The following is a 20,632-nucleotide window of genomic DNA, read 5'->3' as shown; positions in this document are numbered from 1 at the left end:
TGGATTGAGGTCAGGGGATTGCGGAGGCCAGATCATCTGATGCAGCACTCCATCACTCTCCTTCTTGGTCAAATAGCCCTTACACAGCCTGGAGGTGTTGGATCATTGTACTGTTGAAAAACAAATCATAGTCCCACTAAGTTCAAACCAGATGAGATGGCGTATTGCTGCAGAATGCTGTGCTAGCCATGCTGGGGAAGTGTGCCTTGAATTCTAAATAAATCACAGACAGTGTCACAAGCAAAGCGCTCCCACACCATCACACCTCCTCCTCCATGCTTCACAGTGGGAACCACACATGCAGAGATCATCCATTCACCTACTCTGCATCCCACGGTGGTTGGGACCAAAAATCTCAAATTTGGATTAATCAGACCAAAGGACAGATTTCCACCGGTCTCATGTCCATTGTTCGTGTTTCTTGGCCCAAGCAAGTCTCTTATTATTATTGGTATGCTTTAGTAGTGGTTCCTTTCCAGCAATTCGACCATGAAGGCCTGATTCACGCAGTCTCCTCTGAACAGTTGATTTTGAGATGTGTCTGTTACTTGCATTTATTTGGGCTGCAATTTCTGAGGCTGGTAACTCTAATGAACTTATCCTCTGCAGCAGAGGTAACTCTGAGTCTTCCTTTCCTGTGGCGATCCTCATGAGAGCCAGTTTAATCATTGCGCTTGATGGTTTTTGCGACTGCACTAAACTTTCAAAGTTCTTGAAATGTTCCGCATTGACTGACGTTGATGTCTTAAAGTAATGATGGGACTGTTATTTCTCTTTGCTTATTTGAGCTGTTCTGGACATAATATGGACTTAACTTTTAACAAGGCACACCTGTTAATTGAAATGCATTCCAGGTGACTACCTCATGAAGCTGGTTGAGAGAATGCCAAGAGTGTGCAAAACTATCATCAAGGCAAAGGGTGGCTACTTTGAAGAATCTCAAATATAATATTTGAATAACTACCTCATCTCTGTACCCCACATATACAATTATCTGTAAGGTCCCTCAATCGAGCAGTGAATTTCAAACACAGATTCAACCACAAAGACCAGTGAGGTTTTCCGATGCCTCACAAGAAGGGCACCTATTGGTAGATGAGTAAAAATGTGAAAACAGACATTGAATATCTCTTTGAGCATGGTTTAGTTATTCATTACACTTTGGATGGTGTATTATTTTTATTTCACCTTTATTTAACCAGGTAGGCCAGTTGAGAACAAGTTCTCATTTACAACTGCGACCTGGCCAAGATAAAGCAAAAACAACAACACAGAGTTACACATGGGATAAACAAACCGTAGAAAAATGCTTATTGAAATTATTGATTATTGAGGATATATCGGTGGTGACAGTGTTTCCTAGCTTCAGTGCAGTGGGCAGCTGGGAGGAGGTGCTCTTATTCTCTATGGACTTTACAGTGTCCCAAATTTTTGGGGAATTAATGCTACAGGATGCAAATTTCTGTTTGCAAAAGCTAGCCTTTGCTTTCCTAACTGACTGTGTATATTGGTTCCTGACTTCCCTGAAAAGTTGCATATCGTGGGGGCTATTCGATACTAATGCAGTACGCCACAGGATGTGTTTGTGCTGGTCAAGGGCAGTCAAGTCTGGAGTGAACCAAGGGCTATATCTGTTATTAGTTCTACATTTTTTGAAAGCTTATTTAAGATGGTGAGGTAAGCACTTTTAAAGAACAACCAGGCATCCTCTACTGACGGGATGAAGTCAATATCCTTCCAGGATACCCAGGCGAGGTCAATTAGAAAGGCCTGCTCGCTGAAGTGTTTTAGGGAGCGTTTGACAGTGATGAGGGGTGGTCGTTTGACCGCGGGCCCATTACGGATGCAGGAAATGAGGCAGTGATCGCTGAGATCCTGGTTGAAGACAGCAGAGGTGTATTTAGAGGGCAAGTTGGTCAGAATGATATCTATGAGGGTGCCCATGTTTACCGATTTAGGGTTGTACCTGGTAGGTTCCTTGATCATTTGTGTGAGATTGAGGGCATCTAGCTTAGATTGTAAGACGGGCAGGGTGTTAAGCATATCCCAGTTTGGGTCACCTAACAGTACGAACTCTGAAGATAGATGAGGGGCAATCAATTAACATAGGGTGTTCAGGGCACAGCTGGGGGCTGAGGGGGGTCTATAACAAGCGGCAACAGTGGATTTTTAAAAGTAGAAGCTCAAACTGTTTGGGCACAGACCACTACAGTATGACAGAACTCTGCAGGCTATCTCTGCAGTAGATTGCAACTCTGCCCCCTTTGGCAGTTCTATCTTGACGGAAAATGTTGTAGGAAATTTCAGAATTTTTGGTGGCCTTCCTAAGCCAGGATTCAGACACGGTAAGGACATCAGGGTTGGAGGAGTGTGCTAAAGCAGTGAATAAAACAAACTTAGGCTTCTGATGTTAACTTGCATGAAACCAAGGCTTTTACGGTTACAGAAGTCAACAAATGAGAGCGCCTGGGGAATAGGTGTAGTACTGGGGGCTACAAGGCCTGGGTTACCCTCTACATCACCAGAGGAACAGAGGAGGAGTAGGATAAGGGTACGGCTAGAGGCTATAAGAACTGGTTGTCTAAGAACTGGTCATATTTTTATTTATTTAAATGTTTTTATTTCACCTTTATTTAACCAGGTAGACCAGTTGAGAACAAGTTCTCATTTACAACTGCGACCTGGTCAAGATAAAGCAAAGCAATGCGACAAAAACAACAACACAGAGTTACACATGAGATAAACAAACGTACAGTCAATAACACAATAGAAAAATCTATGTACAGTGTGTGCAAATGTAGTAAGGTTAGGGAGGTAAGGCAATAAATAGCACATAGTGTCGAAATAATTACAATTTAGCATTAACACTGGAGTGAAAGATGTGCAGATGATAATGTGCAAGTAGAGATACTAGGGTGCAAAAGAGCAACAACAAAAGAATAACAATATAGGGATGAGGTAGTTGGGTGGGCTATTTACAGATGGGCTGTGTACAGGTACAGTGATCGGTAAGCTGCTTTGACAGCTGATGCTTAAAGTTAGTGAGGGAGATATAAGTCTCCAGCTTCAGTGACTTTTGCCATTCGTTCCAGTCATTGGCAGCAGAGAACTGGAAGGATAGGTGGCCAAATAAGGTGTTAGCTTTGGGGATGACCAGTGAAATATAGCTGAGCTGAGATAAGGCGGGGCTTTACCTAGCAAAGACTTATAGATGACCTGAAGCCAGTGGGTTTGGCGACGAATATGTAGTGAGGGCCAGCCAACGAGGGCATAAAGGTGGTGGGTAGTGTATGGGGCTTTGGTGACAAAACGGATGGCACTGTGATAGACTACATTCAATTTGCTGAGTAGAGTGAGTAGAGTGTATCAATACATCCAGTCACTAGAAAGGTACGGGTGTCCATCCTAACTCAATTTCCAGAGCGGAAAGAAACCTCTCAGGGATTTCACCATGAGGCCAATGTTGACTTTAAAACAGTTACAGAGTTTATTGGCTGTGACGGAAGAAAACTGAGGATGGATCAACAACGTTGTAGTTACTCCACAATACTAACCTAAATGACAGAGTGAAAAGAAGAAACCCTGCACAGAATAAAAATATTCCAAAACATGCATCCTGTTCGCAATAAGGCACTAAAGTTAAACTGCAAAAGAAGGTGGCAAAGAAATAAACGTTAAGGCCTGAATACAAAGTGTTATGTTTGGGGCAAATCCAACATAACACATCACTGAGTACCACTTTTCATATTTTCAAGCTTGGTGGTGGCTGCATCATGTTATGTGTACGCTTGTCATCGGCAAGGACTAAGGAGTTTTTTAGGATAAAAAGAAGCTAAGCACAGGCAAAATCCAAGAGGAAAACCTGGTTCAGTGTACTTTCCAACGGACACTGGGAGACAAATTCACCTTTCAGCAAGACAAAAACCTAAAACAGAAGCCCAAATATACACTGGAATCTCTTACCAAGTTTAGACTTAAATCAGCTTGAAAGTCTATGGCAAGACTTGAAAATGGCTGTCTAGTAATGATCAACAACCAACTTTCAGAGCTTTAAGATTTTTTTTTAAAAGAATGTGCAAATATTGTACAATCAAAGTGTACAAAGCCCTTAGAGACTTACCCAGAAAGACTCACAGCTGTAATTGCTGCCAAAGGTAATTCTAACATGTATTGACTCTGGGGTATAAATACTTACGTAAATTAGATATTTCTGTATTTAATTTTCAAAAAATTTGCTAAAATTTCTAAAAACAGATTTCCACTTTGTCATTATTGTATTGTGTGTAGATGGGTGAGATAATTAATTTTGAATTCAAGCTGTAACACAACAAAATGTGGAATAAGTCAAGGGGTATGAATACTATGAATAATATAAAATCCATGAACACTTTCAGGGTCAGATTTGATTTAGTACCAGGTGCAAAGTTTAAACCTTGTTTTTCCAGATGGAATTACTGCATCTCAGTCAACATAAAGCCAATTGTAATTGTGGCCCCATAAGAGTCTTGATGGTCAGGAACAGCTTGTTGACACCACAGCACATCCTATAGCCACAAACTGGCTAGGAATGCTATTTGATCGGTCTCTAATTCTATTACCACTTCCTTGATAATCACTTATCTGTTAAGGCTGACATAGAACTGGAATTCACAGTAGTAAGTGAAAGATGTACATTGTACTTGATGTAGACTTTTGCTGTTTTCTGGCTACCATCAGCTCTGAATTGGAACTGTGTTCTTCAATGTTGAAGGAGAATCAGTTAATCTTATATTTGGTTGTACGGAGACATCCAGAATTCTCTACATATGCTGATAATTATACTGTAGATGTGGCACCTTCCACACTTTAAACTAAGGTAATTGCTTTAAACTAAGCTCATTGAGGAGGAGATGGAACAGAAGGATATGGCAGCTTTGCTCTGAGTAGTTTTTTTACAACTGATGTCAGTCAGTCACTTCAGAGAATGAATATGACGATTGAGTCATTTTCCCAACAGTGCAGACAACTTTGTCTGTCTGACACTATGAAATTAATTAAACACTTGGACAGCATTTCATAATTTGATTGATGGAGACAAAGAAACAAAATCAAATCCACAGAATACTATTATGTGCTAGTCAAAATAATTCCCATTTAGAATGCCTGTTGGTCCATTGTCTCCCACTGGGCACACAACAGTTGAATTGAAGTTGTTCTCACGTAATTTCAATTAAATTACGTTGATATGCCACTCATTTTGTAGAAATTAAAATGAATCAATACATACATATGGCATCTTAAATGCAATAGGGCTGAATGTAGCACGCATGAGACCAATATTCAAATCCAAATATTGTATGTAGCATGCCTCCACACAATTCACAGCAAGAGAAAAAGGGGTGTTTCTCTGAAACCCAGTACACACACCTCTTAGAGGAGAAGAGACATGATGCACACCAAAACGTCTGTAGGCTTTTCTGACAATCTTTGTTCATAATTCCTCTAAATCAATATATAAAAAATAAAACCCATACTCTAACAATAAGCCTATATCCGAATATGCTTTGGGAATTATTCTGTACTGGAAATTGTTTTTCTCAACCCAGGCATAGAATGTGTACAAACAATGAACACATGATGAAACCCTGAGACAAAGCAGCGATAGGTTCCCTGCATGCCATGCCCTCTTCACGTTTTTTCCACAATGTACGACAATTCCATCACAGCAGGAAAATCTATCTTACTGCTAAATATTTAGATCAATACATGGCATGCATAAGTGTACCATTAGGTAGGCTTATAATGTATGCAGAACAGTATAACGCACGATAAACAATGTGATCTTGTCCGGCGTCTGTAGACACACATCTGGAAGCACACCTCTAGCGCTTCGGCTCGTCCACAGCTGGAAAGGACAGATATCGTTTGGCTTGAGTTCACGATGCCGTCTAGAGACGATGTCTAGCGTTAATAAATTGCAGTAAGTCAATTTCCTTTCATTGATCATGATAGTCTCCCCGCGATGTTTCAATTGAAATGCGTAGGCTACGCTCAGTGTTGTTTCTGCGGGAGTAGCGGTAGTAATAGTATAGTGGCACTGTTGACGCCTTGACTGACGCACTGGATTTACCATTTACTTCAATGGAACCATGTGGGCCAAGGAAAACCACACAAATTACTATAATGGGGTCCTAATTCTCCAGAATATGTTTTCCCATTCATTGCCAAAAAGTAAATGTGGGCTACTGTTAGGCCTATGTGGAACAACAAAGACGGTGTAGCCTAGGCTGTATTATAACGCATGGCAAGACATTCTACCCTATCAATTTTTATTCAACCTGCTGTGGACACTGGACTATGAATGGGTTTAATTAATTCCCAAAAATTGATATGACGTTGAACTTATTCGCTATTCATCCAATAAATTGCATTAATGAATCAGGTCTACCCTAAAATGTGAAAGAGGATGCGCGCTTTACGCATCCACATATATCACGCGTTTTAATGAGTGCTCTGTTTCCATGCGTAATCACAACCAAGTGGTCCAATGTCGATCACTTACCTTCATTTCTTCGTTGATTTCCCTTTTCACCGGGTGAGCCGGTTTTCTGCTTCTTTTATTTTCGGGGGGTCTGCCCTCTTTTTCCATCTCTGCCATTTTTTATAATAGCTCTGTCAATATTTGCGATTGGGGTAGAGTGGACAAGTGCGAGGCGGGGCCGCTTTAAAGTTGCCCAAAGGCTAATGTCAAGCTGGGGAACAGCCCGGGTGAAGTTGATGATGCCGTTGAGGGCTTGCGTTGCCCTGTTAAGTCAGCCATCTTCTGCCCCTATTTTTCCACGGTCTGTGCGCAAGTTGGTGTGTGTGAGCTGCCTCTGAGTCAAATGAGAGGTTGAGTGAGAAAAAAATCTAGACAGGGGGAGGAGCGTCCCCTGTAACATAATATGACGCTGTTGATCAGAGGTGGGCTATTTCCTCTCGATTTTCCGTAACGTTTTAACTTTGGGCCCTCCTCACCTCACACATGCAATCTTACAACCTAGTCTGGCAGGCTCTCCCACTTCATGAAGGTATTTGCGCCCTATCCTGTCTGCCACTTCTGGACAGATGTTGCTTATCTGTAGCCATTACAGATTTACAATAGAAATTGTGCAAGCCTCTGACAGGTGGTCCCAATCAAGTTCTTGACCTCTTCCATGTGATAGAACCAAGGAGTTTAGGTAGAACTCAGTTGCAACAAAGGCAAAGCTCTAACACACTTGCATGATTTTATGATGAGAAGAGGCAGATGCCCTCCTACTTAACATATTAGCTCCATGACTTTCCACAGGGTGTATCTACTGTAAGGTGGCTTACTTCCTTCCTGGTAGGCTATAATTGCTTTTACTATCCTCAATGCAGATGAAGGAAAGGAGAGGCATCATCGTTAATCCACAGAGGAGTCCCAAAAATGGGAGCTCCTTGTTCTAGAAGAAAATGTCCTTGAAATAATATCCCTGTCTAGTCTCTGTTCATAAGCAGATTGTGTAACTCAATGAGTGCATTGTCCCGCGTATGCATGCACAGACAGACAGACAGACACACACACAGCCTGCAGTTCGATATTGTTACATGAACTGAAACATAATAATTATGTTTTTCCTGTAGAATAGTCAACACAAAATGTAATGTAGCACAGCTCCTTCCACTCAACCAGACCCTCCAGACATCTGCAATTGGTAGTTGTGTTATTACACAGGTAGGCTTATATGAGCAACTTGGTATAAAGTGTTATCAAAATGCTTAATGAAAGCAAACACATATTTAATGAAATTATAGCTATCAGTAATATTTAACAGATTTAGATTTTTTTCCTGGAATCCATGCTCAACGGCTGCATTTACACAGGCAGCCCAATTCTGCTCTTTTTTTCAACAATTTTGTCTTTTGACCTATCAGATTGGACAGTAGATCGGAATTGGGCTGTCTGTGTAAACACAGCTAAAGATGCTCTAAGGCTGCATTTACACAGGCAGCCCAATTCTAATTGATGTTTTGACCAATCAGATCAGCTCTTTTGCCATTAATTGGCCAAAATATCAGAATTGGGCTGCCTGTGTAAATGCAGCCAAAGTTCTCTGAATAAGAGTGAATTTACATGGTGAAGATCCCACGCTTATAGAGTATGACGTAGATGTAAAAAGTAAACAGCATAGTGGGTCAATTTCCGCAACAACTAACAGCATTGAAGCGCGAAGCTACAACTTCTCCCCTGTTTTGGTGCCCTGGCTACCATGCTGTCAACAGCATGAAGCGAACTCGTGCACATGTGCAGATACTGTGTGTGACTGTGAAAGAGCCTCTCGCTCTTCTCAATATCTGCGGTGCTACTCGTGGCAAAGTCATTTCGCTGAGTACCTTTAATTAGGCAAACTTTTTTATTGGTAGTGTAACAGTTTAACTTTAGTCCGTCCCCTCGCCCCGACCCGGGCGCGAACCAGGGCGCACACATCAACAACAGTCACCCACGAAGCATCGTTACCCATCGCTCCACAAAAGCCGCGGCCCTTGCAGAGCAAGGGGAACCACTACTTCAAGGTCTCAAAGCGAGTGACGTAACTGATTGAAACGCTATTAGCGCGCACCACCGCTAACTAGCTAGCCATTTCACATCCGTTACAGTAGCACACTGGTGCTCCCAACTTAAAAAAGTTAGGAGCACCAAACAATATTTAGGAGCACCAGAAAAAGAGATTAGGCCTAGGCCTATTCTCAATTTAATTCATTTTAAACTCAGGCTGTAGCACAACAAAATGTGGGAAAAAATAAAGGGGTGTGAATACATTCATACTGTATGTCCCTCCGTGCACCTTCTGTGACTTCTACGATTTTAACTCATTAACCACAATATTTCTCCAAGTTTTCACCATCATTGTTAAGCCCTAGTTCTTTTTTTGTTGCTTTGACAAAGTAAGTAATTTCTGAAGATTATTATTTATTTCATGTGATGAGTGATTCAATTACGTCTGTCCCTCATTTAAAGTCAACCTTAAACAAAATCTTGTTTTAAATATTTTTTTTATATTTTATTTCAAAAGAAACATTGAACATCTAATAGTCAAATCCTGGTGTAAAAACAGGTAAACTGGTTCTACTCTTTTTGGCCATTTTCTAGTATTTTGTGGTGGAATACTGAGCTGGTTGAGCATAGGCCTAATTTGAAATGTTTTGACAATTTCTTTTTTTTTCTTACAATTGCTCTTCCCTGTGCACACAACAAGCTTCCATTCCCCATGTCACAAGAGGATTTATGGCTGATTTTAGATTAAGTCGTCAACCCTGTTACTTTATTTGGCACTTAATAGGCACTTATTTTGTTTCTCTTGAGATGTGAAAACGTTTTTCTTTTATTAAGTTGAACATGTGCTCTGTATGACAGAATGTTAAAATGAGGTGAAATCAAAGTTTTTTTGTTGTTGAAAAGGCACCAATTGCTGGAACGACCCAAATAGGGCTAAGCAATTTGATCAACTTCCACTGTCCTCCCAAGAGTTTCTGAATCGCCTCAGGTGAGGTGAAATGATAGGCTGCAATGTATTGACTTTGCTCGCCGCTGATACAAATGTAACAGCAGCAGGAGCGCACCAGACACGAACACAAATGTAACAACTGTGATGCCAATGACAAATTCTAGCCTACATGGTGGTATCATGTCAGCTTTGTTAGCCTAAATGACTTTTCAATAATCATATTATATCAAAGACACTTCTTCTGAAGGATATCCAAAATCCGAAGAAAAAAAGCATGTTTTTTCCCTCAATTTTATTTCACCCGAATGTTGGATCCTTCTCAGTTAGTAAAATTAAACAATGTTTTATGTTTTGTCAATTTTTCTACACGCAACACTAATATTTTTCTTTGCTAAAATGCGTGACGGTTAGTAATGAATGACGCGTTTCCCCAAAAAACATTCTTCAACGTTCTCGAACAGATTTTGAGGTACGTTTACTCCGTTAGGTGGGTGTCGCGGGTGTGGCTTGAAGCTATGAGTGCCTTATTCAAAGGCCGGCAATGCATTTTGCCAACCCCTCCCCGTTTTTCAACTGGTTGTTCAGAACCGTACAGTTTCCGTTTAACTGAATGTTGCACACCGTTTTTCCGGCTCGCCACTGGTTAATAAGGCACAAAGTTAATGAGACACAATAAACACCACCAATTTCTACAATTTATCTTCTTAAAACCTGTTTTTAAACCTATCCCTAACATTAACCACAATACTAAGCGTAGGCCTACAATAATCTTAAATTAAGACCATAAAGCAAATGTTTGTTCTCATACATACATTTATTTACGATATAGCGAATAGTGGATGTGCTATCTAGCGGAAATTTATTTTCGTACTGAACGCAGCCCAGGGCACATCAATCAATAACTTTTGTAACGTTTTTGCGACATACCGTATTGCGTTTCGTCAAGATGGCGGCCTCCTGTGTCAATGTTTAACATTTTAGGTCGTGTGTTACGGTATATTTACTGGACATTTTATAGGATACATCAAAGGGTATAAGTATCAGATTAAGTAGGGTGATAACATTATGTATAATACTTATTTCAGTTAATGTGACTGTCGACAGCGAGGATGATATCCATTATAATAACATTAGGTTCTGTAAATATGGATGGATAGCTAGCTAACAGTTACATATCTAATTTCATCAGTTAATGTAATTTTCCTGCCACCGTTTAGTTTATTTATTTAATCGACATAGCTATCTATACTAGCTTGTGTCAAGCTTGGATATAGACCTGTCAAGGGTTTACTTGATATTTGTTTAAACTTTAATTAGTAAAAGACCTTCAGCTGTAAAGATGACAGTAATTTGGTCTCGGCTCTCGTGCATTGTTTTGCTAAACCGTGGACAGAGGAACATAAGTCTTTTCTCCAACACAACGCCTTCTAATTGGAATAAAGTGGTCTCGGATGCAGAGAAAATAGTGGGTTATCCGACTTCTTTTATGAGCCTACGCTGCTTGCTGAGTGATGAACTCAGTAATGCAGCAATGCACGTGAGGAAACTGGTTGGAACAAAACACCCGTTACTCAACACTGCAAGGTATGGTTTACACACGATCATCTAGTATTGCATACATTACATCATGTTTGTAATGCAAATGTCAAAATGTAAAAAATACACAATTTCATCATACACAATGCAACTCTATATTGGCTGTGGTTTTAGAAGACCTGATTTTATGGACCTGTCATGGTTATGACGTCAATCACCAGCTTTTTAATTTTTAATTTGTTTCACCTTTATTTAACCAGGTAGGCCAGTTGAGAACAAGTTCTCATTTACAACTGCGACCTGGCCAAGATAAAGCAAAGCAGTGTGACACAAACAACAACACAGAGTTACACATGGAATAAACAAACGTACAGTCAATAACACAATAGAAAAGTCTTTATACAGCGTGTGCAAATGGCGTAAGGAGGTAAGGCAATAAATAGGCCATGGTGGCGAAGTAATTACAATTATACAAGTTAACACTGGAGTGATAGATGTGCAAGTAGAAATACTGGTGTGCAAAAAGTAAATGAAACAATATGGGGATGAGGTAGGTAGTTGGATGGGCTATTTACAGATGGGCTGTGTACAGCTGCAGCAATCGGTAAGCTGCACAGATAGCTGATTCTTAAAGTTAGTGAGGGAGATATGTCTCCAACTTCAGCGATTTTTGCAATTCGTTCCAGTCATTGGTAGAGAACTGGAAGGAAAGGCGGCCAAATGGGGTGTTGGCTTTGGGGGTGACCAGTGAAATATACCTGCTGGAGCGGGTGCTACGGGTGGGTGTTGTTATGGTGACCAGTGAGCTGAGATAAGGTGGAGCTTTACCTAGTAGTGACTTATACATGACCTGGAGCCGGCGGCGAATATGTAGCGAGGGCCAGCCGACGAGAGCATACAGGTCGCAGTGGTGGGTGGTATATGGGGTTTTGGTGACAAAACGGATGGCACTGTGATAGACTGCATCCAGTTTGCTGAGTAGTGGTGGAGGCTATTTTGTAAATGACATCGCCAAAGTCGAGGATCGGTAGGATAGTCAGTTTTATGAGGGTATGTTTGGCAGCGTGAGTGAAGGAGGCTTTGTTGCGAAATAGGAAGCTGATTCTAGATTTAATTTTGGAATGGAGATGTTTAATATGAGTCTGGAAGGAGAGTTTACAGTCTAGCCAGACACCTAGGTGTTTGTAGTTGTCCACATATTCTAAGTCAGAACCATCCAGAGGAGTGATGCTGGTCGGGCGGGCGGGTGCGGGCAGCGATCAGTTGAAGAGCTTTAAGAGCAGTTGGAGGCCACGGAAGGAGTGTTGTATGGCATTGAAGCTCGTTTGGAGGTTTGATAACACAGTGTCCAAAGAAGCACCAGATGTATACAGAATGGTGTCGTCTGCGTAGAGGTGGATCAAGGAATCACCCGCAGCAAGAGCGACATCGTTAATATATACAGAGAAAAGAGTCGGCCCGAGAATTGAATCCTGTGGTACCCCCATAGAGACTGCCAGAGGTCCGGACAACAGGACCTCTGATTTGACACACTGAGCTCTGTCTGAGAAGTAGTTGGTGAACCAGGCGAGGCAGTCATTTGGGAAATCAAGGCCGTTGAGTGTGCCGATTCAGAATACGGTGATTCACAGAGTCAAAATCCTTGGCCAGGTCGATGAAGACGGCTGCACAGTCCTGTCTTTTATTGATGGCGGTTATGATATTGTTTAGTACACTGAGCATGGCTGAGGTGCACCCGTGACCAGCTCGGAAACCGAATTGCACAGCGGAGAAGGTACGGTGGGATTCGAAATGGTCAGTGATCTGTTTGTTAACTTGGCATTCGAAGACTTTAGAAAGGCAGGGCAGGATGGATATAGGTCTGTAACAGTTTGGGTCTAGAGTGTCACCCCCGCATCTTCCCAAGCATAACTTCTGATAGAGCTGATTCAACCAACTTCTGCCTTCTCGACTGACAAGTTCAACCCCACAACAATGCCCCAAAATGTAGACGCACTAAAGGGCCCGCTTTCTTTCATATAGGCCTGTCGCAGCTGGCACCATATGCCGTCGAGCCACTAGAGCTCACTTTTAGTGACCCAAGCCATGTTGCAGTTACTGGGTACCAGTCTGTGTGTGCCATCATGGCACTCCTTGTCATGGACGTTGACATGAAAGCAAACAGATCTGGGACCAGGCAATGCTGCAGTTAGTTACGAAATGTGGCGATGAATTATGTAGACAATGCCATGCATATTTACATAGAAAAATGCTAAACGTCCCTTGTCTGTCACGAATGTTGAATACAATTATATTTAAACTTACTCTGCCGATTGTCTGTGGTGTTGGTGGTCAATCTCTAGTCGAAATCTGAGAGAAATGATCCACAGGAAAGTATTATTATTATTAAACCTACTTCAAAAAGTGGGTCTATGGGCCTCCCGAGTGGCACAGCTGTCTAAGGCACTGCATCACAGTTCTTGAGGTGTTACTACAGACCTGGGTCGATCCCAGGCTGTGGCACAGCAGGACCTGACCAGGAGACCCATGAGGCGGCACACAACCCAGCGTTGTCCGGGTTAGGGGAGGGTTTGGCCGGTTGGGATTTCCTTGTCCATCACGCTCTAGCGACTCCTTGAGGCGGGCTGGGCGCATGCAAGCTGACTCGGTCGCCAGCTGGACGGTGTTTCCTATGACACATTGGTGCGGCTGGCTTCCGGGTTAAGCGAGCAGTGTGTCATGCATACTAACCGAAGTCTTACAGGTGTTTACATGGTTTTGTTTAAATTTTGAGCAGCTGAACACACTACGGACAATCGGGCAGAGTGTAAGTTCAAATATAATTTTATTTAACATTCTTGCTTGCAGAGAACCTGAGAGGACCAATTCATGATTCTATATTTGGTGCACCGACTCTGTCATGTTAGGTTGTATTTTGAGTGGACAATTCCTTTTAATTTATCATAATTCAATTTAATTAGAAAACCCATTGTTTCTGGTGCCTCAGTACAGTCTACGCCAGGGTTATTCCATTCTTACCCTACAAGGTCCGGAGCCTGCTGTTTCTCTGTTCTACCTGATAATTAATTGCAGCCACCAGCCACTGTCTTCGAGGTCTGGAGTTAAGTTTGAGGGGTCTACGCTATAGGCTAAGTGTGTCAAAGATGCTGGTATTGAGAGCAAGTGTGATTGACTAGATGGTTGTAATTAACCATCCTTATGTTTCAGAAAAGTTTGAATTTCTTATTTTATTTCATGGTTGCTTTTACAGGTCCCAGAGGAAGATGCTGGTGTGTCTTCTTGTTTCTCTGAGCTGTAGAGGAGTGAGCTGGGTACAGTGGCTACCCCCTTGTGGCTTGTACTGGCAATTTAAATATTCTCCTCTCCTCGTACAGTGCCTGCTGGTATTGGGTGCAAAGTTATGTGTAGACTAGAGTGACCTCCTCTGACAAATAGTGTCATCCAGTAAATGTAACAAAGCAAAAAAAATAGTCTGAGATTAAATGTAAACATAACAAAACATATTGGCTAAGTTGCTTCTTAAAACAGCCTACAGTAAATCAAATGGAGGATTTAAATATAATAAAAAGACACAATGATGCATTGTGGATCATGGAATGACAACTAAAAGAAAGCCAATTTTGGTGATTTTCCTTCAGTGAATTGTAGTCTACTAAAAGGTGAAACAAAATAAACGTATTGTTTTATTATTCCATGTCTCTAAATGTGTCTAATTTAAATGAAAAGTCCCATGGAATCTGTGCTGTTTAGATTATGTTAAATTATCAACCCCAAATGAGTGTGTGACATTGACAGAGTGACATTAACTGATCTAAACATTTGACCTCTGTTAGAGGTTAAAACGTTGATTTTGTAGTACACCTATCACTTAGTTCAAATGTATTAATTACAAAGCCTCGTAGCTGAATTTGACCAAATTACCCATTAAGCATTTACCCTCCCACCACCTCAACAAAGGTATTGCAGGGGAATATATCTTATTTTTTACCTCTCTAAACTATCAGCTAGATAGAGTCCATTCGGAAAGTAGTCAGACCCCTTGACTTACAGCGTTATTATAAAATGTATTACATTTCCCCCTCATCAATCTACACATACTACCCCATAATGACAAAGCAAAAAAGGTTTTTGGAAATGTTTGCTAATTTATACATTTTATTTTTAAGTATCACATTTACATAAGTATTCAGACTTTGTTGAAGCACCTTTGGCAGCGATTACAGCCTAGAGTCTCCTTAGGTATGATGCCTCAAGCTTGACACACCTGTATTTGGGGAGTTTCTCCCATTCTTCTCTGCAGATCCTCTCAAGCGCTGTCAGGTTGGATGTGGAGCGTCGCTGCACAGCTATTTTCGGGTCTCTCCAGAGATGTTCGATCGTGTTCAAGTCCAGGCTCTGGCTGGGCCACTCAAGGACATTGAGAGACTTGACCCGAAGTCACTCCTGCGTTGTCTTGACTGTGTGCTTAGGGTCGTTGTCCTGTTGGAAGGTGAACCTTCACCCCAGTCTGAGGTCCTGAGCGCTCTGGATCAGGTTTTCATCACGGTTCTCTCTGTACTTTGCTTGGTTCATCTTTTCCTCGATCCTGACGAGTCTCTCAGTCCCTGCCACTGAAAAACATCACCACAGAATGATGCTGCCACCACGCTTCACCGTGGAGATAGTGCCAGGTTTCCTCTAGACGTGACACTTGGCATTCAAGCCAAAGAGTTCAATCTTGGTTTCATCAGACCAGAGAATCTTGTTTCTCATGGTCTGAGAGTCTTTAGGTGCCTTTTGGCAAACTCCAAGCGGGCTGTCGTGCTTTGTACTGAGGAGTGGCTTCCATCTGGCTACTCTACCATAAAGGCCTGATTGGTGGAGTGCTGCAGTGATGGTTGTCCTTCTGGAAGGTTCTCCCATCTCCACAGAGGAGCTCTGGAGCTCTGTCAGAGTGACCATCGGGTTCTTGGTCACCTCCCTGACCAAGGACCTTTTCCCCCGATTGCTCAGTTTGGCCAGGCGTCCAGCTATAAGAAGAGCCTTGGTGGTTCCAAACTTATTCAATTTAAGAATGGAGGCCACTGTGTTCTTGGGGACCCTCAATGCTGCGGAAATGTTTTTGTACCCTTCCCCAGATCTGTGCCTCGATCCAATCCTGTCTCGGTGCTCTACAGACACTCCTTTGACCTCATGGCTAGATTTTTTTCAACAGTGGGACCTTTATATAGATAGGTGTGTGCCTTTCCAAATCATGTCCAATCAATCGAATTTACCACAAGTGGACTCTATCAAGTTGTAGAAACATCTCAAGGATGATCAATGGAAACAGGACGCACCTGAGCTAAATTTTGAGTCTCATAGCAAAGGGTCTGAATACTTATGTAAATAAGGTATTTCTGTTTTTATTGTTAATACATTTGCAAAAATGTCTAAACCTGTTCTCTCTTAGTCAATATGGGGTATTGTGTTTAGGATTGATGAAGGGGAAAAAATTAAGTCTGTAATGTATCAAAATGTGGATAAAGGAGTCTGAATACTTTCCGAATACACTGTAGTTAGATTACCCTCCAGTGCCATCTCTCTTCATTGGGGATGAATGGCTCCTCACTGTAAGAAATAAGGAATAGGACATGGAATGATAGTGCTGGAATCCAATCCCGCCATTGCAGACGAGTGTGTTGGAAACTGTAGCTCAAGGGTGTAATAACCTATACACCTAAATCTGATATGACAATCCATTTGGGTGTTGTAGTGCGGGGGCGAAGTGGACCTCTGACAGTCTGACTCCTCACTGTCAGCTTGGGTTGGCTGGTTCCTATTTCCTACTGTGTCTCTGCCCAAGATGTGGCGCAGATAAAAATATCCACAATAGCAGACAGGCAGACCCTTGTGGAGTTGTGTTTCGGTTTTCCCTTTCCTTTCATTCTAAAAAATGCAGCTCAGCTAACTTTGCTCAAAGTCTGGAGTTAGTGTGGCCATGCAGGAAAAAGGAACTTTCACTTTGTAGCAGGGAAAGACCTTGACACAGTTTGACTTTTCTCTTCAAGTGGCTTCCATTGTTTTTGACTGAGTTTTGTCTTCCTTTTTTTTGTTTGTCACATTTAGGGTTTCAGGAAATATTTAGAGGTAGATGTCAAATTCTATTTTGTACACGAAAGAGTTTATCCAAATGTTACTTTTATGTGCTTAAGGCTTCAGTGGTTGTGCACTCACTTAAGAAATGGTTATTGCTGCTTTACCCCAAAAATTGGCTAACTAGGCCTACATTCGATACATTTGAATAATTGTGCAGGTCTAGGTAGAGGACCGGTAGATAAGATTCAGAGAGCACTGTGATAAATGTTGGCTAACATTTAGTCCTACCCATTAAAATGACATTGACCCATCTCTCTCCCTCTTTCCCTCTCTCCCAGCGCTCATCCCAGCCCCACCCCTTTGCAGGAGGGTGATTATGATTGATTGATGTGCCATGGTGTAGAGACTGGCATGCATATTAATCATTTGTCATCTTCAGGCTGCGGACTTGGCCAGTCTCGCCATAGGCAGACAAATTTTTTGGTGTGGTTGCCGTTGTTTAATTGAAAGCTATAGGAATTCCAGTGTAATTTCACCCCTCGTAATGTCAGTTTTTACCTTTTGAATACATATTTTTTGGTTACAGAAAGTGCTTCGAGAGGCTAGTCAAAGACCATATCACCTCCTCTCTCGCCAATGCACTCAACCCTCTCCAATTTGCCTACCGCCTTGACAGATCCACGGACGACACAATCGTCATTGCACTGCACACTGCCCCTACCCACCTGGACAAAAGGAATGCTTATGTGAGGATGCTGTTCATTGACTACATCTCGGCCTTCAATACCTTAGTGCCCTATAAGCACTTTACAAAGCTCACAGCCCTGGGTCTGAACTCCTCCCTATGCAACTGGGTCCTGGACTTCCTGGCGGGCCGCCCCCATGGGGTGAAGGTAGGCAACATTACCTCCTCGACACAGATTCTCAACACGGGGGCCCCACAAGTGGCATCCTCAGTCGCTTGCTGTACTCCCTGTATACCCACGACTGCGTGGCCTCACACAGTTCCAACTCCATCATGAAGTTCGCTGACGACATGACAGTATTAGGCCTGGTTACCAACAACGATGAGGCGGCCTACAGAGAGGAGGTAGGCACTTTCATGGCGTGGTGCCAGGTAAACAACCTCTCCCTCAATGTCAGCAAGGAGCTGATTGTGGACTTCAGGAGGATCCAGGCTGGACACGCCCCCATCAACACCAGGTGTCGCAGGAAGGCCAAGAAGATCATCAGGGACCCCAGCCACCCAAACCATGCCCTGTTCTCCCCGCTTCAATCGATCAGACGCGGGCAGGACAGCAGCATCATGACAACTGGAAGACTGACTAATAGTTTTTCCCATCAGGCTGCTGAATAGCCAACCCTAGTCAGCTACCCCCCCCCCCCCCCAAACGGACTTTTACTCTGCTCCCACCTCAACGACGTTCATCACTGTTGTTAATATGTATATTAGAGTTTAAAAAAAAGAAGTTCAATCATTTTTGTTTTTATTTCACTTGGTCCCCACACATGCTGCTCCCCCTATGGTCATTCCACCCCACCCCTTCAACAGTCTTTACTCTGCCTCCACCCCAATGGACATTTAATTTATTCATCACTGCTACAGTTGTTATGACGTGTGTGTGTGTATAGTGCTATTTATATTGTAGTTTTTTTAATTACCATTTTCATTGTTTTATTTCACTTGGTCCTGCATGTTGAAGCTCGGAGCCTAAAATGTTCACTGTACTCTGCAATCACACCTGAAACCCTGTACATGTGACTATTAAAAACTAAATATCTGAATCTGATGTAGGAGGTATTTTAGAAACCTGGTAAAAGTGTTGTGGTTCACCTAGGCTACATGCTGTTCTTTTTGTTACCATTACGAACACTGGAAAGTATCACACCACAACTTACATTATTTCATGTGATGGTTTTTGTTAGGGTCCATTGGATTTAACAGATCTAATTAGACTTGTCACTTTCCTCGCTTATCTATTGCACTTACCGTATCTCCTATCATCTCCCTTTTTTATTTCTCTCCATTCCCCTCTCCCTGCCCGTCTCTCTCTCCCTTTCCACTCCTCTCTCTTCCTCCACCTCTTTCTCCCGCTCTCTTCTTCCTCTGCCTTTTGCTCTCCCTTCATTTTCTGTCTGTCTCTTTCCTCCCCTCTGCCTCGCTCCCTCTCCCCAGCTCTCTCCCCTCCCTGTGGTGCAGGGCTGGGTCAGGGGGAGGGAGACTGTCTTGTGGACGCTGGTGTCTGGGCTCGAGCAGAGTGGGCGGTGCTCGGTGTCTACTCGGGGCTCTAACGAGAGTGTGATTCATGGCACAGGGGGCACCCTGGGGACAGGATTAGATGTGCTCTGTCTAAGCGCTCCCCTGGGACCACAGATATTTTATCTCCAGAGTGGCAAGACCAGTGCTAGACTTGCAGCTCTGCTTGAACTGCATGTTGTGCCACAGCTGATCAATATGGTTTGGTCTTTAATGAATCATAAGTCTCTTTGTTTATTTCACCTTTATTTAACCAGGTAGGCCAGTTGAGAACAAATTCTCATTTACAACTGCGACCTGGTCAAGATAAAGCAAAGCAGTGTGACAAAAACAACAACACAGAGTTACACATGGGCTAGACAAACGTACAGTCAATAACACAATAGAACAATCTATATACAGTGTGTGCAAATGTAGTAAGATTAGGGAGGTAAGGCAATAAATAGGCCATAGTGGTGAAATAATTACAATTTAGCATTAACACTGGAGTGATAGATATGCAGATGATGATGTGCAAGTAGAGATACTGCGGTGCAAAAGGGATGGGGGGGGATGAGGTAGTTGGGTGGGCTTTTTACAGATGGGCTGTTCTATAAGCTGTGATCTGTAAGCTGCTTTGACAGCTGATGGTTAAAGTTAGTGAGGGAGATATAAGTCTCCAGATTCAATGACTTTTGCCATTTGTTCCAGTCATTGGCAGCAGAGAACTGGAAAGATAGGCGGCCAAAGTAGGTGTTGGCTTTGGGGATGACCAGTTGCAGCGCGTGCTACGGGTGGGTGTTGCTATGGTGACCAGTGAGCTGAGATAAGGCAGGGCTTTACCTAGCAAAGACTTATAGATAGACCTGGAGCCAGTGGGTTTGGCGATGGATATTTTTTTGTTTGACCTTTTATTTAACTAGGCAAGTCAGTTAAGAATAAATTCTTATTTTCAATGACAGCCTAGGAACAGTGGGTTAACTGCCTTGTTCAGGGGCAGAACGGCAGATTTTTTACCTTGTCAGCTCAGGGATTTGATCTTGCAACCTTTTGTTTACTAGTCCAACACTCTAACCACTAGGCTACCCGCCACCCCAATGTAGTGAGGGCCAGCCAACGAGAGCATACAGGTCGCAGTGGTGGGTAGTATATGGGGCTTTAGTGACAATGGCACTGTGATAGACTACATCCAATTTGCTGAGTAGAGTGTTGGAGGTTATTTTGTAAATGACGTCAAAACTTGCTTATTTAAAGCTACTCTGTGAGATGTATATTTGTTTCCATCAAAGAGTGGAGTCCACCAACAAACAGGAAG

The 20,632-nt window shown here is 42.5% G+C and overlaps 2 protein-coding genes across 12 annotated transcripts in view; one reads left to right on the top strand and one right to left on the bottom strand.

The window, feature by feature from the left end:
• Positions 1-6,858, bottom strand: part of LOC139553430 (sine oculis-binding protein homolog A-like) — a 38,260-nt gene extending 31,402 nt beyond the window's left edge. For all 7 annotated transcript variants that reach the window (XM_071365732.1, XM_071365738.1, XM_071365733.1 and 4 more), the window contains exon 1: positions 6,542-6,858. In XM_071365732.1, coding sequence (XP_071221833.1) covers positions 6,542-6,637 — 96 coding nt within the window. In that variant the 5' untranslated portion in view covers positions 6,638-6,858. The remainder of the gene's footprint in view (positions 1-6,541) is intronic.
• The window catches only part of pdss2 (prenyl (decaprenyl) diphosphate synthase, subunit 2), a 60,464-nt gene that overhangs the window by 3,866 nt on the left and 35,966 nt on the right, over positions 1-20,632 (top strand). Inside the window, exon 1 of one of the 5 annotated variants that reach the window (XM_071365744.1) lies at positions 5,757-5,959. The exons of 2 other annotated variants lie outside the window; for them this stretch is intronic. In XM_071365744.1, the coding sequence (XP_071221845.1) occupies positions 5,937-5,959 (23 nt within the window). In that variant the 5' untranslated portion in view covers positions 5,757-5,936. Of the gene's footprint in view, positions 1-5,756; positions 5,960-10,411; positions 11,073-20,632 lie in introns of those variants that run through there. 2 more of the 5 variants (XM_071365740.1, XM_071365741.1) reach the window with 2 other exon arrangements.

Source organism: Salvelinus alpinus, chromosome 25 (assembly GCF_045679555.1).
Source record: "Salvelinus alpinus chromosome 25, SLU_Salpinus.1, whole genome shotgun sequence".
Taxonomy (NCBI): domain Eukaryota; kingdom Metazoa; phylum Chordata; class Actinopteri; order Salmoniformes; family Salmonidae; genus Salvelinus; species Salvelinus alpinus.
Note: the sequence above shows the minus strand (reverse complement) of the source record. Positions and strands in the feature narration are given on the sequence as shown.